The sequence below is a fragment of the Equus quagga genome, chromosome 1 (assembly GCF_021613505.1).
Source record: "Equus quagga isolate Etosha38 chromosome 1, UCLA_HA_Equagga_1.0, whole genome shotgun sequence".
NCBI lineage: Eukaryota > Metazoa > Chordata > Mammalia > Perissodactyla > Equidae > Equus > Equus quagga.
In genome coordinates, this window is record NC_060267.1 from 81,888,085 (window position 1) to 81,906,525 (window position 18,441).

Genomic DNA, 18,441 nt, shown 5'->3' on the forward strand with positions numbered 1-18,441 from the left:
ACTCGTCTGAAGCCACCGAAAACGATGTTAGGTAACAACACGTCAGAAAGCTTATGATATAATGGTAAGTGAAAAGAGGAAAAATACTAAATTATCTCTCTACTCAGATTATAAACATGACAAAAGGAAAAACAGATGCAGAGACTAAAAGTCTGCAGAGAAATAAACCGACAAAGCTAACAGTGGGTTCATCAGACTGGCTCTGGAGAGCACTGCCCTCCTCAGGACAGTGCCTGGTCACCCACTAGGAGGTCATGATAAGCCCAAGGTCACGGGTCCCCAGAGGAACAAGAAACGAGAGAGACGCCTAAATCCTTCTACACTGGAAATAAACCAAAGCTGGGTGGCGGACAGGGTGGCGAGTAGAAGAAAACAGGGCAGCAAGAGGAGGCAGAGGGAAGTGCCACTCCCACAGCAGAGGGTTTGAAAGACGGGGGAATCTCAAATTTCCCAGGGTAGATGATCTGGCTAGCTGATCATAACCCCACCCCCCCTGGCTCTTCAAATCCCAGGTCAAGGGTGCTCCTCCCACAAGGGCCTTGTGGGAGTGGTCTCGGGGGCTCTTGGAAAGGGACTGAGCTCCGGGCCAGACTGACACAGTGCAGAAGAAGGTGGCACTTAGGGATAGGAAAACAATTCATGGTCCGACCTAAATTAGAAGGCAGATTGTAAAGCCAGAAATAACCGAGAGAAACTAAGTACACAGAAACTCACAGAAATCAAAGGGATACAGCCAGAAATCTGAAGAAAGCCAATCTAATCTAGCTGCGCTGGCTGCAGCGGGGCCCCAGCCGACACCTGAGCCACATCAAAGATGTGCACTTCATGCTCTAGGTGTTTTCAAACTGTGCTCCTCTGGGCCTGAGTGTCCTAGAGGAGCTCAGAAGCCCCTATGGGGACAAAGGTTCCACTCGTATCTCTTTTACATATTGGACCCCCACGTAAAGTTTCACCTGTTGCTAGGGAAAAAAAATTTAAAATTTTCAAAAATCATTTTTTATGTGATCAAGTGTCAACAAAGAGCTTTTAGCAAGGAGGTGCCAGTGTCTGATTTGTGCTCTGGTGCCTTGCAAAGAACCCAGTGGAAGAAAGGAGAGACCAGAGGATGTCAGCTGAGGTTCAGAGCATACATCAGGAGTCAGAAAACTAAGGCTCCTGGATCAAATCTGCCCACCACCTGTTTTGGTAAATAAAGTTTTATTGGCACATAGCCACACTCATTTACATATCGTCTATGGCTGCTTTTGCCGCAACAGCGGGATTGAGTAATTGCGATGAAGACTATATGCTCCGCAAAGCCTAAAATATTTACTAGCTGGTCTTTTAGTAAAGAAAAGTTTGCTGATCCCTGGTCTATCTATTCTGGTCTATACTTTCCCTTGAACTTCCAAAATGCACTGAATTATAAACACTAAGCCCTACCTAATACCCCAACAGGAGGTAATCAAGACTGCAAAGACAGAAGAGGTAAAGGGGAGCTCAGGGGCACGTGGGGCCTTGGGAGGCTGATTCTGCCAACTGAGCCCACGGCTCGATGGTCAGAGACAGGACAAGGGCCTGATCCTAAGGGCCAAGGGTCACACTAAAGAGAAACACAGCAGATTTACAGAATGACAAAATACCAAAACAGGGGGTTGGGTCCTCTTGGGCATCTGTACAATTCAAAGCAAGGGTCTTCAAAGTGACCCTGCCTTAGAAAGAGTTTGAAACAGTGAACCAGACTTGGAACTGATGCATGACCTCAATGCTTCCCAGCCTGCCACTGTCAGAAGAGCAAGGGAATGACCAGCCCTATAAGAAGTCATCATTAAAAATAAAAGTGACTTTTCCCCCATCACCAACACTGTTAACAACCACGGCTTTCCCCAGTGACAAATGCACTCTGAATGACCAGCTTTGGCCCTCACAGGATCTCCTTTCACGGGAGAAACATTCGAATATCACTACACTCTGCTTACTGAGGCAACATGGCAAACGACTGTTTAACCCAGGAAACCGTGGCTATGTTTAAAACGCTCTGCAAAGCTAAGCTTACCTTGAGAAAAAGTGTTCGCCATAACTGACGCCTTCTCGGTCTCGCTGTCTGGCTTCTGGTCTCGTGAGAAGGAGGACTTTTCGGATATTTCACAATCGGACAATGCGTGAGAGGCTGAAGGCTCAGGAGATTCAGGCAGAACATGCTGGTAGGGTAGGCTGTCTTCCTCAAGCCTTGACCGTTGGGATTGAAAGAGAAATCACGTTCCATACTAAGACTCCAAGCAGGACCATGACTTAAGAACACATAAGACTATTTGGCCCTTTGTAATGTCCCCATATGTATAACTTGGTTTTGGAGCCCCTTTGTTTCCCTAGAGCATTTTTTAGCAAGGACAGTCTAAAAACAAAAAAGGCTCAGTGGGGGCCGGCCCAGTGGTGCGGAGGTTAAGTTCACACGTTCCACTTCTCAGCGGACCGGGTTTCACCGGTTCAGATCCTGGGTGTGGACATGGCACCGCTTGGCAAAAGCCATGCTGTGGTAGGCATCCCACATATAAAGTAGAGGAAAATGGGCATGGATGCTAGCTCAGGGCCAACCTTCCTCAGCAAAAAGAGAAGGATTGGCAGCAGTTAGCTCAGGGCTAATCTTACTCAAAAGAAAAAAAAAAGGCTCAGTGGGCTTGAGTTTGGAGCCGATGAAGAAGGGGGAGCCACCATCTGGCTTATAGGAGAGCAACCCTGAGAGGGCAGGAATCAGCGGCAGCTGTTCACCAAATGCCGGGTCTGGCCCTGCATTGTAGAGTATGTACTGTCTTACTTGGGACAACCCTCTGAGGGAGGGATGACTGTCCTCATTCAGAGTTGGGGAGACTGCAGACCATCATAAATCACCTGCTGTCTCACAGCTCCTAAGTGGCGGAGCTCACATTTGAACCCAGTTTTGTCTGGCTCCAAGACCCCAGGAGAATGTGAGAGGCCAACCCAAACCCATGAAGCAGCCTTGTGGGTTTAAAAACTTCAAAACCCTCACAGTCCCCAGGCAGGTCCCAATATCATTATTCCGGCAATCATCTGGTTATTAACTTGTATTTCCCAAGGACTACCTAAACCATGAGGAAAAACACCCTGAACTCTGTGAAACGGTACCGTGAATCTCCATTATAGATAAGCTCCTTAATTTAAGCTCTTTTTTCTCCCACTTTTTCCTATTACTTCTTGTCTCATTATTCACAAGCTGAGACAAGAGCAAAGGACTCCGAAGCTGCAATGCGTTCGTTAACAGGTAAACACCAGATGCAACTTCGCTCAGACAGCGTGATGGATGTGCAGACTTGCACTGCCTTGCAAAAGTGAGGAATGGGCCAAGGGTACCCATTTAATTAACTTAGGAGTGACCTATGTGAGCGCTAAGCCTACAGCTGAAAAAGGGAGAACAGAAGGAAAGAAACAAACCTGTCTGAAACGGGAAGGGTGACACACACCTGAGGAGGGCTGAAGGGGGCTCCCCGCCTACCTCCAGCCTGTCCTCCAAGCAAACCAGATCAAGCCCGGTCCCAGCTTACCCTCCCTCCAAGTCTCCTCTCTTCCCGTAGAACAGAATTGAGACTCTTAACACAGTATGTGAGGACCAGCCCAGCGCCGCCCTGCCTGCCTCTCCAGCCTTGATGCTCACATTCCATGCACCAGCCACGCTGCTCAAAGGGGCCACGTCTCTTTTGCCTCGAGCATGGACTTTCTCCCAACAACCCCCATCCCTCGACTCCCATCCTTTAGATCTCAGCTAAGACTGTCTCCCCTCTGGGTGGCCTTCCTTGTCCTGTCCACAGCCCGTCAATGGGATGCGATCCATTATTATAAGGATGGCAGTGGAGGGTTGAACTGGGAGGGATCTTTGAAAATACTGCAGTGGGAGAGGAGTATTTCTTCCAAACTTACAGGGGCCCTGGCTAAAATATCCTCCAGTGAGCTCTGATACCTCCCTGCCTGCTTGCTCTAATGATGCTCATGGCCTTCGTGATGCCAATAAAATCTAAAATTCTGCACCCGAGACTGGCCTCTATTTCTTTACCCCCAGGAACCCAAATGGCCACAGCTCCAAAGAGGAGGGAAATACTGACAGCACTAACAACAGTCAAAACCTTTAGCAAGTAAACAGAGGAGGGGGAGACCTTGACATTCCCTGCTGGCTGTGAGGCAAGCGAGGAAAGTATACAATCCATTTATTCCATGAACACTTTTTGAATTCCAACTATATGCCAGTTGGTTGGGGCTGAATCAAGTGTAGAGATATTCAAGACACAGTCTTTGCCCTCAAACAGCAAGGTGGAGTAACAATAAGAGCCCAGGCACTGGAGGACAACAGGTTCAAGTTCAAATCCCAGCTCTGCCTCTTGACGGCACTTGTGCACCTCTGACCCTCAGGCTCCTCACCCCACAATGAGAACAATAACGCTCACCTTGTACGGTCGGAAATAACGAATATGAATGTCTAGGGCAGCAGCTGACAGGCCAATACCCTGTTAACGCTAGCTCCTTTCCTCTTTCGAGGAAGTTTGAAAGATAAATACAGAAAGTATTAGAATACCACGTGGTAAGTGCTGTAATGTAATTCTGTGCCAAGTGCTACAGGAAGAATGACTGATCCAGGGATGTAGTGAAGAGATGGGGGTGTCAGGGACAGCCAGGTTCATTTCCATGTGAACTGACTCTGAAGGATTTCACACCACAAGAGGAAGAAGGCAGAGTGTTCAGCCTGTGTACAGACACGGTCTGCAGAACAATCAGAAGTCAGATTAGACTGAAGCACGGGGTACATGATGGGAAAGAAAGAGGGGTCAGACTGAGAAGGGCCTCGAACGTCCGGCTAAGGAGTCTGGAATTCATCCTGCAGGCACCCAGGAGCCAACAGGAGGAATGTGTCTTCTGGGTCAAATCAGCCGACAGAGAAACGCCACGAATCAACTACAACAACCGAAGGAAGGCTGTGGGATGCACAGCATGAACTCTCGGTTTTGTATGGCCATTGTCAGTTTCATCGGTGTTTATGCTTTATTTACAAAAAGCAGGAAATTATACAACAGGAGGGAACCAGAATACTCAAAAAGCCGGCAGACACACCTAACCCAGAGTCTTCTCACCAAATGGTACACACTCACCTCTCCATCAGTTCATTCTGGGTGCTCCTTTCCACTCCAACTGATTTTCCTGAAAGCAGAAATAACATCAAGAAGAAGGAAAATATTAAAAACAAAAACAAAGTGTTCCCTAATAATTTCTTGCTCGTACATTTGCAGAGGCACTGTTCCTTTTGTTTAAAGACTCTTTACAACAATCCCGGATACTTAAAGTGGATTCCCAAGAAGGCGATGCAGACGACAGACTCCTCCTTCATCACCACTCTGGCCCTAGTTCTAGTAGGAAGGTGACGGCACCAAACCTAAGACGCAATCAAAAAGGCACTCCTGGGTGCAGGTTCTTTTTCCTTCTCTAAAACGCTGAAACTAACAAAATACATGCCTATTACAGGAAATGGGCACAGAAACAAGAAATCACCATCCTCTGGGTAGCCGCTACAGACATGCTATTGGATTGCCTTCCATTCTTTTCTCCAAGCATTTGGCATGGATGATCCTGTATTGTGACTTAATTTTTTCACTTCATATTTTATTGGAAGCATTTTTCTTACTAAATTTGCCTTAGGAACATAGTTTTTAATGACTACATTAATGTTCTATTGGAGGCATGCATGAACCACAGTTTTAGCCAGTTTGACATTTAGGTCATCTTCAATTTTTCACTTTCATAAATAAATAAAATAAACATCTTTGTAGATACAGCTTTATCTGCATTTAAATTACTTCCTTAGGAAAGACTCTCAGAAGTGGGATTACCAGGGAAAGGAGTATATGAGTACTGCTGAAAAGCCAGTGTCTGCAGTAAGGGGGATAACTAAAAGAAATAACAAAAGAAAACAAAATAAAGTTCAGAATGTAGACGGGCAAAAGATGCTCTGCTCTCTCCCGCATGTCATCATCGCTGTTTGAAAGCAAGCATGCAAGCCTAGATTTCAAAGAGACTAACAACTTTATTTCAAAAATACTTCAGAACTCTGGAAATTGCAGACTGGCATGAGCTCTTTGAAGAAACTAACCCATGGCTAAAGAAAAAAACAAACCCTTCTATAGCTGTACTTGAAAAATGAGACTATAATTAAACTGCACCCACACATACCATTTTCAAAACAACTCCTAAAAGGAAAAGTTCTCAAACACCACAACGCAGAGGAAAAGATCACTGGAGACTCGCACATTTGCTTCATGTCTTGTGGTTCCCAGCCACGAACTTCCAAGGCCGGATGGAGCTGCTGCCAGGGCTCCCTCCCCACCCCACCAGGCCGGCTACTGGGCACCAAGAGTCAGTGCAACATGCAAGGTCTTGAAAGTCACCTGCCACTGTGGGTGATGTCCGGTACCGGGAAAGAGTCAGACAGGCCCCATCAGCTGCCAGCCCTGAGGACAATTCTCTAACATCCACCATCTCCTTTAGGACTCAGAACAATCACACAGACACAGTGTTAGGATCCCCAGTTTACAGTAAGAAGTGGAAATCCAGGTTTAATGTTTCTCTCTCACTCTGCCCAATTCACACTCTTACCTACCTTGCTGCACGTTCCAGGTAAATAAGGGAGATGGAGATACTGCTATGGCTAGCTCAACCACAAATCTATGTCGTGATCCTCTAGGTTACATCCTAACCAAAAATGGTGTGATATTTTGGCTCCCCAAAAGGTAGGGGGAAGGTTGACAGGACTCTACCACAGTGGATGTTCTCAAGAGCTCCACATTTCTGTCCTGTACATTCCTTCTCAAGGGGGGAAATCTACATCTGATTGGGTCAATTTCCAAGACTTTGACTGGAAGTCCCAGACTGCAGACTACCACGAACAGGCAGGGACAACTGCACACTAACAGAACAACTCAGTCAGAATTTTTCATCTCACACCTGCACAGGGCGGCTCAGCAACATTCCACTGATGGTAAGATTTTTGGCCCTACAGACCCTGAGGATGGGCCATCTGCCCTAGTCCAGCCTTCCAAAGGGCTTAGGAGTTCTACATATACTAGGCAGGCAAACAATCACATGACATCCTGCCTCACATATGCCATGTTCTTTAGGAGCACAGCTAGACTCCTCGGAAACTTCACAGGGCAGGGTACCCTTGGTCTGGGGCAGGCTTTGCGCATTCGACTCCTAACCATCTTAGAACCATCAAAAAACCTCTCCTTAATCCCTAACAAAATCCATGACCACAGAAGGCCGTGCCCTGATGCCACCAGAAGCATGGGTTTCATCCTTTGGGGCGCTTATAATGACTTACCAACAAGTGTATTCCACCCATTCCTCCATCATAAGAGCGTTCTTTAAAACCAAATGACAAATTCTTATTGTGGGATTCATAGGGAGATCATTACAAGTGATGCACTGAGTTTCTTGGTGGAAACTGCCTTCACACAGGTGACAGGGTCCCATCTGTCAGGCTATTCCAAATGCTTAGGAAGCATGTCATGAAAATGCTGCTCCCATCTTTCAGGCAAATCTTATTGCTACACCCAAAAGCTGAGTAGTAGGTGGCAGTGGGGGAACGTCACCTTTTCAAATAACAAGACATCGAGTCCTCCAATCCATATGTGAACAAGCAAGAGAATTATTATGCAGGATAGACTTGTCACTGGTCGACCCATCTTCACTCTCCTCTCCTCACTGGTCCGTCCTAGACACTGCCACCATTTAAGAAGCCTCTTTTGAAATAGTATTCCCTAGCTCAAAATCCATCAATTGTACAGAATTAAGTTCAAATATCATAGCCTGGCATCTCCTACATGACCCAAACGTTTCTTCCTTTCCATCTCACTTGTAATTCGTATTGAATATTTACAGTGCTCTTCCCAAGTGGTTGTGCCAGACACTGAGGATACAGAAACGAATGAGGGGCCATCCTGGCCTCAATGAGTTCACAACTGAGTGGGGATAATGGACCCAAAAGACAATTACACTACAGCGCTGTGACAAGGGGCAGCCTGGGGTGCTGTGGGAGGGCACACAGGGGAAACAAACACAATCCAGCCTGGAACATCTCTTTCAGGCAGGAAAGAACCGCTATTTTATACAGATAAGCAGCAGCTAAGGGGCTACGTGGAGGGCAGAGCTCAGGGATCTCAGGAGGAAGCATCCTCCGTTTTATCTGACAGCCTGGCTCAGCATGCTAACCATAACTTGCACGCCCCCTTACAGCTCCTAAAATACCTTCCCTCCCCAACGTCTATGACTCCTCCCAGGATGGAAGGTTGAGCTCCAATACCCTGTCCTCCTGGAAGCCTTCCCTTCAGAGCTCAGAGGGGCCTCTCTCCAAGCTCACACTATGTGTGCCAGACAGGCAGAGGACATTTAACCAAAAGGTACCCTAGAATAAGGCCCATACCAATAAAACCATAAACTGTCATCAAATCCTGACGGGGCGTTACATGTCCAGCCCTTTCCTAGGTCAGGAGGCCAGGACAAGACATGGTCCCCATATTCTGGGAGCTTATGCTCTGAAGAAATAAAACATGCCCACAACATCCCTGCTGTCACCTCCTGAACGCCCACTACTGGCCAGGCAGGACACGGCACACTTTAAATAATCTCACTGAATCCTCACAAATAACTCTGTAATGCAGACAGGTGCTATAACCTCACAGAGGAACCCGGACCCCTAACGGAGTAGGTAAACTGTCAAAGCTGGGATTTGACCTCCGGTCTGTCTGGCTCCGAAGGTTCTCTTCTTTCCACCCTAGCACATCATCTCCATCTCAAGGCCAGAAGCGACTGGCACACGCAAGCCACCAACAACCCAGAAATAAAGAAAACGAATGGATTTGCTTTTACTTGGGGTGAACATAGAAAGTCTCCTGGAGGGTGGGCAGAATTTCTACAAGTGGAGAGAGAGTAAAAGTCTTCTAGAAAAGAGACTGGCTTGAACAAAATCCCAGAATTGGGGAAGTGTGAGGCCAGGCCCACAGAATCATTTGACCAGGACACCCGACTTGACAGGAGCGTGAGAAGCACGGCTTCATGGTGGTCAGGAGGTTAGGCTGTGAAAGCAAACTAGTTGGGCTCGAAGCCAGACTCTGCCACTTTCTGTGTGACCTTGAGCAAATGAATGAATGGCTCTCTGCTCCTTGTTTATTAAATGAGGATAACAAATAGTACCTCTTCATTGGCTGAGAACATGCATTGGCTGAGAACCGGCATACAGTATGCACTGGATAAAGACAGCCTTTCTCATTGCTTCTCCCTCGTCATCATCGTTATCATCATCATTATTATCTAAAGGGTAGTGGGCTGGAAAAGGCAGACCTTTCAAGTGGAAGGCCTTGAAGGAAAGGAATGTTTTAGCTTCATCCTTGCAGGCAAAGGAGAGCCGGGGGAGGGATCCAGCAGCTGTCTTCTATTCATGTGGCTAAACCCTGACACCTGTGCTGAGCTCATGGCGGAAAGAACTATTTCACAGTCCTCTTTGTACTTTCCCAGTGCTCACTCAAAAACACCTGAAGACAACACTGCATTCATGATTTATGCTACCGGTCTCGGGAGGCACCAGGAACAAGGGTGCGGTGGAAAACCCGGGACTGTGACACCAGTTCTTGATCCACTTTGGGTCCCAACCCACTTTAAGAATCTAAAAGTTATAGACTCTCTCCCCAGAAAATCCCAGCTCTAATCTTTACAAGTATTAAGAAACCACACTATTAATTAAATATTATTAAAGAAATAGCAAGGATATGCACAAAGATCCCAATATGGTGTTCTTTATAATAGCCCCAAACTGGAATCAACCTAAATGTCCATCCAATGCAGAGTGATTAAATAATTATGGTACATCCATACAAAAGAATGCTCTGCAGCCTTTAAACTTACAAAGTAGATTAGTATTTATTATCTATAATTGAACAAAGGGAGAGGTTGCAAATAGTCCTACTTCCACAAAAAATACACATACGTATAAAAAAAGTTTATAAGTATAAACTCCAGGGTGTTCATGTTTTGCTGTATAAATGATGCAATTAAAGGAGTATTTGCTTATCTGTTATTCCACAATAAACACGTACTGCTTTGTATTAATAAAAAAAAAGGCTATATTTAAAATTTTTAAGAACTCATGCTATGCAACTGCCTTGAATATAAAATCACTTTATGAGAAGCTCATTTCATAATTCAGGAGCCAGACCCCTTAAACAGCATCAAAGAGAGACCCACCTCTGTTACATTTTATTCTCTAAGACTTTATGCCTTTTGTAGAAGACAATAAAGTTCTCTGTTTGCATTGTCTGCTAAGCCTGAAAAGCTTCTGCTTCCAGAACCCACAGGAAACAAGAAGTGAGATCTCCTTGGGCTTGTCAAGGTAAGTAACTAAAAAATAAATCCAGGGGGTGGTGGTAGAGGGAGGGAGGGAGGGCAGCTGGTGCCAGAGCACTCTCTCAGCCTCCCACTTCCCAGGGCCAAGGCTCAGGGCTTGCAGGAAGAAAAGAGAGAGAAAACGCCTCGGGGATACAGCTCTTTCTGGAGGACCCAGTCATTTCTCCAATAACAAAATGAAAACTAGCTTATTTGGAAAACCTTAGCCACAACAAAGTGGATTTCACAAAGCTGGGAAAAGTCAGTGCTCCTATGTCCTAGCTCTCAAAGGTCCTGGGGAACTAGTACTAAGAACCAGTACTGGGGGACTGGCCCCATGGCTGAGTTCACGCGCTCCACTTCGGCGGCCCAAGGTTTCGCCAGTTTGGATCCTTGATGGGGACATGGCACCACTCATCAGGCCATGCTGAGGCAGCGACCCACACACCACAACTAGAAGGACCCACGACTAAAACTATACACAACCATGTACCAGGGGGCTTTGAGGAGCAAAAGGAAAAATAAAATCTTAAAAAAAAACAACAAAAAACCAGTACTGGGCTCTTTAAAAAATTAGGAACAAACATTCCTTGGGCCCAAAGGGCCAAACTATCCCACGTTCTCTCCTGGAATTAAAGTGCACATGAACCATCTGTTTTGTATGGATGCAGACAGAAGAACTGAGGTCAAATCTTGGTTCCAGCAAGTCAGTTGTGACTTTGAGCAACTGACTTTCCTCTGTTAAGGCTGAGTTCCTCATGCAAAGCAGGCTGTCCCAAGGATGAAGGCCCCAGCTCACAAGTGCACACACCAGCAAGCACCCAGGGCACAAGAGGCTAGCACCAAGCACTGAGCCAAGGCTTCGCGTCCACTTTTAACTGAACTCTTACAACTCACAAAGGAAAGGCTTTGATTTCGAGCAGAGAAGGGCCATGACCTCGCTTACAACTATCGTGTGGAAATAGACCGTAGTGGGACAAGGGTGGGAGCACAGAAAGCAGGGAGGAGAGGACCACACTAACCTGGGTGAGGTGACAGTGGCACATGGAGCCATGGCGGCAGTGAGGGGTGAAAATTGGTCAGGTTTGGAACACATGGTGAAGGGAGAACTTCAAAGAGGCACGAGTGAGGCGGGAGGAGAACTGACTTTGATTGGTGTCCTCTTAGAAGCCAAGGGAGGAAGGGATTTCCCCCAAGAGGCGGGGGTGGACCATACCCAACACCGCTGAGAGTGTGAGCAAGATGCAGTCGGAATACTGATCAGTGGATTTAGCAAAGTGGAACTTTCCAGTGACACAGGCAAATGCCGCTTCAGTGGAGAGGTTGGAATGTCTGAAAGCCCAATTCCAGTGGCTTTGAGAGAGAAAGGGGGACTAGAAAGTAACACTAATGGACATAATGGAGAGGGACAAAAATAGAGACTTCATAGAGATAATTTAAACCGATGAAAGTTTTAACTTTGGAACCACCTTAATGTTTTTCATATTCAAAAACTTAAATCAATAAGGACAAGGGAGAACCTAAAATTGAATACAAACAGAAATAAATAAATCTAAGTGTATTTCAAATCAGTAAGTAGAATGAAACCAAATAACTTTTAAATTCAATACCTGACTATATACCCTTTGCCTAAAAACAACAAACTGCGAACAAATCTCAAACTCTTAGTAGGTTTTGTTTTTCACAGTGGTATGGGTTCCAATTCTGGAACTATTTGTGTGTATGATAGATTTGAACAAATGAGCAGATACATTGATGCTGTGAGAGCCAGGGTTCCCACTGCTAGAGAGAGAAACAGTGGGTTGAATCAATTAGTGAAATTTGACTACAGGCTATGTGTTAGAAAATACTATTTCCTGATTTTGATCATCGTACTGTGGTTATGTAAGACAGTCCTTGTCTGAGGAACTACACACTGAAGTATCTAGGGCAAAAGGGACATGATATCGTCAATCCACTCTCATAGGGTTAGGAAAGATAATATGAGAGAGAGAGAGCGAGAGAGAGAGCGAGAGAGAGGGAGAGCGAGAGCGAGAGAGAGTATAGATAGAGAATGATAAAGTAAATGTGGCAAAATACTAAGTGATAAAGCTGCACGAAGGATATATGGGAGTTCTTTGTTGTACTCTTGAAAAATTGCAAATTATTCTTTAAAAAACATTTGTAACGCAGTGACATTTATTAAAGTACCCAGCACGCAGCAAAAATTCCCTTTCATCCTTCCCCTAACCACCTCTGATCCTTGAATATATTTTTTAACTAAAAAATGTTTTGGGTTTTTTGTTTGTTGTTGCCAACATTTAAAATTCATGAGTTTTTACCAAGAAAACCCCTAGACTTCCATCTTCTCTTGAAAATTCAGAGGAACCAGCAACCACATGGCAGGTGCTGAGGGGCAGCACTTCTGGGCTGGCTTCACTGTGTGCCTCACCAGCCCGGCCCCTGAGGCTTCCACACTGGACCCCTGGACCCCTGGTTTAGAACAGTGCAGACCACCAACCACTTGGAAGCAGTGGCTGGAAGGACCAGCAGCCAGTGTGGCTCTGCTGTCACCTCATCAGAGCAGAGGGGCATACGGTAAGTAAAGCCAAGGAGTCTGTTCCCCCTGGGCCGCTCCCAGAAGTCCTGGATCAATCAGTGACATGTCTTAGGACTCACAGTCCCTCGCCCCACTTACCGTTAAGAAACAGTTTTTCCAACTTCTCGAGGAACTGAGCACATTGATTCAGCTGCTCCTGGAAACCCGCAGCCACGTAGTAGTCCACGTCGCTGGCCTGCAGCAGCTCCTCGAATGCCTTAATCATGGTGTTCATATGTTGACGATAAATGACACAGATGCCATGGCTATCCTTAATCTGCTGTCGTTGAAAGGACAGCTCCCTGGCTTGGGACTGAACTAACGAATCATATCTGATAAAAGGGGGAAAAGAAAATGCTTGTACCATTTTAGAATTGAATTTCTGTGACCTTAACACTAATTGGAAAAATGACAGAGCACAATCTTCCAAAGCCTGCAGCTGTACAAGTACATATACTCTTAGAAAAATTGAAACTGTACAAGGTCACTCCTTCTTCGATTTCAAAACAGCCAACAAGTGCTGGAACAAAGGTTCTTCTGCAATATTTTTAACCTTACGAAGCCCCCAGTTAAAGTACAGATTGGCAAGGACTCAGAAGAACAATTAGTTTCCATATATTCTTCAAAATACTATTCCGAACTATAGAAAGAAGTGCCCCAAGGGTCAGGTGACACACCACAAATTCTCATGAAGAACAAAAAGAAACTGTAAAGGCAGGAAAACAAAAACAGGACTCTCTCCTCTCAGCCGAGGGGCCAGGGAATAATCATAATCCTCACTACACTTAGGAGACTCCAGAACCTGTCACTCGCTGAATTTGGTGTTTTTTCTAAGTTATCTGATCTTCCTAATCTTTCCACAAATGTATGAACCTCCCCATTTACAGAAGAGGGAACTGACCCTCAAAGATGGCAAAGTTGGTTAAATGGTGAAGATTTCGGACTGAAACACAGCTCTCACGCTCTATTACACAATACTGCCTCCAACGCCAACACCGTCCTTCCCCGCGTGAGCCCACAGATACGAGCAGGCACTGAGAAAACCACGAGGTAAGGAAAACGGGGCTCCTATAAATGGTGGCAGCAGTAACCTGGCTCCAGAGTAGCTTGGCAAAGACGCTGACCTTTCAGTTCAACGTGTTTCCCCTTCCCCGAAATGATGACAGTAAGAGGGACTGGTGACCACCTTTGACTCCAAGGACACACATTCATATCATGTGACACCAGTACTGAAGGTGGGGGCCAGTTTACCCGATGAGAAGAACACGAGTGGGGTGAGGAGAGCCTGAACCCTGGCAATGGCTCTGACCAGTTCTGCGAATCTTCTCAGACACAGTAACTCTCTGAGGCTCAATTTCCTCATCCACAAAAAACTCGCTCTCGGGTGATGTTGAGGATTAAATAAGGAAAGTGCCTAACCAGGGGTGTGACACAATCACCTTTCACTAAATACAAGCGTCCTTCGATTTCACTGTTGGAGAAGTCTTGAAAAATTCACTCTGGCTCCTGACAATTCAGAAGTAGGTGTCTGTCTCAAATTAGTGACGAACAAAGGCCAACTTTACAAATGATCCAATTTTTGCCATATCTCATAAAGCAAAACAGAATATATCAATGTCCATAAACTATAACTTCATGACCTCAGAATTCTTCTCTTTCAACACAGGCTTATTTCTCTAAGATGACCTTAAAGGGTAAATATACGGAAAATATTTATATCCTTCCCACCCTGCCTACGACATCAGTGTCAGTCCCACAGCACAGTAAAAGCCAATAATGGGGTCCAAGAGTAAACAGTGCCATTCAGCAAACATACTGTAACTCACCAAGGGACTGGTATAAAACCTTTACCTTGAGTCCCCGAAGTCAGGAGGGCAAACTCTGCTCTGCCAACTTCAGAGGACGCGAGACTAGAATGTGCGCAGCCACTGTTCTTCATAGCCTCACATTTCACTTCTCTGCAGGCCTAGCTGTCTCAACCCCACCATCAAGCTTTCCCCAGTACACACCCCATCCCATCCCAGAGCAGCATTCTCTTTCAGTTCGTGGACACCGACCTAGCAGCCACACGGGGGAACTGCAAGCTTAAACAGTGGGAGGAGGAAGAGCGGGGATGTACCTTGAGGGTGAGAGATCTCTGAACTTATTCTGCAGGTTATGGATTTCACTGAAAAGCTCCATGTTCAGATTCTGCTCCTTCTGCAGCTCATACTCCTGTTCCACCAGCTGCCGCCTGAGGTTCTCCAGCATCCTGCTGTCGACCCTCTCTGGGGCCAGCGAATGGAGGATCTGCAAGTGTTTCACATAACGTACTTGGTGCAACCTTGAAAAGGTCATTTCTTCTTCGTCAGTACTGCCCTTGAGCTTGTTCAAGCCATCCTGGGCCCCTTCGGTCCCACACAAAACTGTGATAATGGCCTCACTGCACTGGGAGTGTTTTTGAAGCTGAAATATGAAATTCCGGCAGCCCTCGAGCTCGGCTTCCAAGTCACAGATTTTCTGTTTTAAGTTTTCTGTATCATTTGAGGTGTCGACGTTCTCAGACTGATCGGTCCCAATCACACTGCCTTGAGTGGAAAGCTGACACTCAGAGCTCAAGTGAGTAGCTCCTGAAGTTGGATGTGGAAAATTCTTAGGAGGATTCTCTTTGCATGTTGGTGAGATGGCAAGGTCATCGGGCTGGTAAATTTCAGAGTCTGAAAATCAAACACATTTAAGTCAGTATCTCCTTTGCTGAAATACCAGCTCTGTCCTTCCTCACAGCCACCACCAGGCAGAGACCACCGCAAGGGCCTCCTAACAAGCCCCTCGGACTCTACTCTTTCCCTCTTACCTCTCAATCTATCCTCTTTCTCAGAGTGACTGTTCTCAAAAGTGAGTTTAACTGTGATAACCACCAGCCCCCACCTAAAATGCATCAATAGCCTGAGGATTAAATCCAAGCTCCCTCTCACAGCATGAGACCCTCCATAGTCTAGTTCCAGGCAACCTTTTCAGGAACGTGCCCAGGCACCACTTCTGGAGATTCCCCACTAAGTTGACCATAATTCCCTGTACACACCGGGTTGTCTCTGCCTCCATGCTTTTGCACGTGTTCTCTCCTCCTGGAATATGCTCAGCCCTGTACTTTACTCCTACTCAAGGAACTCCTATTCATCCTTCAACACCCAGATCTAATTCTCCTTCTTCTGAGAGCCCATTTTCAGACTATGCAAACAATCACTCCTCTCTGGTGCTGCCACAGCACCTTATACATATCCCCCGTGACAAACAGAGCATGCGCTGGTGCTAACGCAGGAATGACACTTCACTTATTTATTTACACAGCGATTAGTGATTTGGATTCCTCTCTCCCTCACTGGACTGCCAGCTGCTTCATAGCAGGGACTGGCCATTTATCTTCACATTCTCAGTGCCTAGCACAGCACCCAGCCCAGCCCAGAAGTCCGTGAAGGTCTGATAAATACTGGGAAGGAGGGTAGTAACATTAAGGACCAGTAATTGAAAATCCACGACAGATGAGTCTTCCCATTTCTGTGTCTACCAGTCTCCAGGAGACGCCATGATGTCCCCCCATGGTGAGCTGTTTCACTGACTCACAACCCTGCCAGGAAACATTTCCTTACAGCGAGTTTAAATCCCCAGATTTGGGGCCAAATTTGTTTGAGAGGTGGAGTGGCGCTGCAGAATATACAGCTGTGGAGCCGAAGAGAAGAAGGATCACACCCAGCTTTGCCACTTGCTGGCTGCACAGGCTGAGGCAAGTGCCTTACTGTCCCAGAGCCTCAGTTTCCCCAGAAAGATGTCTAATATGCTTGTTGTGAGGCTCCAAGCTCAGGCCTGAGTCCAAAGCTTCTGTCCTCAACCACAGACTCCTCTGCCTGCAGTCCGGGGAAAGCTCGGCTGGATATAAGAAGTTGCTGGAATACTTAAGAGGCAGCAGAATGTAGTGGGAAAACGCATCTTTGAAATCCAACAGACCTGGTTGCAAACTCTGGCTCTGCCACTGCCTAGCTGCATGACCTTAGGCAAGTTACCTAACCTCTCTGAGCCTCAGTAGCCTTCACCTGCAAAATGGAGAAAACATCATTCCCTACAAACAGTTGTGCCTGTGTTTTGTTTTTAGGATCAAAGGGGACAATATCTGCAGAAAAGCTAAGACGGTGTCTGGCACATAGTCGTGAAGGAACCCAACTAATATTAACACCCTTTGCTTTCCTAAAACTGTTCCAAGATGGAAGAGGATGCCTACCACTGGAGGCCTGCGAGCAGAGGCTGTGTCTGGGGACACGCTGCCCAGGCCGCAGCGTGGGCTGGATGAGGCAATCTCTCAGGAAGAGGAGCGCACGAAAATCCTTGTCAGACTGTATATTGCAATTTCTGTTCCACAACTGCTCCTCGTGGCTTTAAGCCCATTCTTGTCTCTCTGCTCACGATGCAAATGCCATAAAATAAACCTTTTTATTTCAGAAAGCAGCTGCTACATGACCTAAAGGAAGCATTCCTAAAACAGCATTTTTACTGTACAGAATTTGTTATAATCGCTAGTCTCTGGGGTCCTTTAGGGTGGAGACCGTGTCATTTATCTCAGTTTCTCTGGTGTCTGGCACAGGGCCTGGGGCAGAGAAGGTACTCAGTAAGTACTGCCAGTTAAATGAGTAAAAGAGACAGAGAGACAGAGGAGAGATCTCATCGAGGCTTTTTTCCAGTGATTCACCCTCCAAGACAAGGAAATATCTTTGCTGTTAACAACCTCATGATAATGGAATTTCATGGCAAGAAGCAATGTTCACTCAAGGGAATAAAGATCAGTTCTAATGACTTTTGTTAAGTAATCATGAAGCAGAGAAACTGTAAGACCCATTCAAATGTGCTACTGTGACACAGACTGTGGCCAGCTCTGAAGTTTGCTACAAAAACACACACGCGTTTATACACCTCAGAATGGTGTGCATTCTCATATTCACACTTAGACCTCCATTTCAAACTTCGCTCCTTACAATGCAACAAACAACAGACACTTGACACTCATAATTTTGACTTCAGAAGCACCCCCAATCTACCATAATTTGTGATTTAGCAGAGGGGACAATTGATTTCTAGGCTTCAACACCCGTGGACAGCAAGTCTCATAGTCCAGCAACAGCATGGCCATTGTGGCTTTGCTATTCTCTGCTCAGGAGCCCTCATTTAAAACTCACCACATGGAGGGCGTGGGAGAGGGAGGATTATAAGCTGCAGTGTATGGTGTGAACTTGCAGGTTTATCAGCAAGGCCTCAGGACATACAGCCATGTGCCGGGCCCTGGCGCAGGCACCAAGCCTCTCACCTATGCTACCCATTTAATCTACACAACAACCTGTGAGGCCTCACGGGTACTCCCCATTTCACAGAAGAGGAAATTGAGGCGTAAAGAGAGAAGAACTTGCCCAAGGGTCAGGGTGAGTAAGCCG

At 46.2% G+C, this 18,441-nt stretch overlaps 1 protein-coding gene across 2 annotated transcripts in view; it reads right to left on the reverse strand.

Moving 5' to 3' along the window:
• The window catches only part of CDK5RAP2 (CDK5 regulatory subunit associated protein 2), a 172,485-nt gene that overhangs the window by 30,772 nt on the left and 123,272 nt on the right, over nucleotides 1-18,441 (reverse strand). For both annotated transcript variants that reach the window (XM_046668538.1, XM_046668528.1), the window contains 4 exons: nucleotides 15,108-15,684; nucleotides 13,088-13,320; nucleotides 5,133-5,181; nucleotides 2,036-2,208 (listed from right to left, as the gene is read on the reverse strand). In XM_046668538.1, coding sequence (XP_046524494.1) covers nucleotides 2,036-2,208; nucleotides 5,133-5,181; nucleotides 13,088-13,320; nucleotides 15,108-15,684 — 1,032 coding nt within the window. The remainder of the gene's footprint in view (nucleotides 1-2,035; nucleotides 2,209-5,132; nucleotides 5,182-13,087; nucleotides 13,321-15,107; nucleotides 15,685-18,441) is intronic.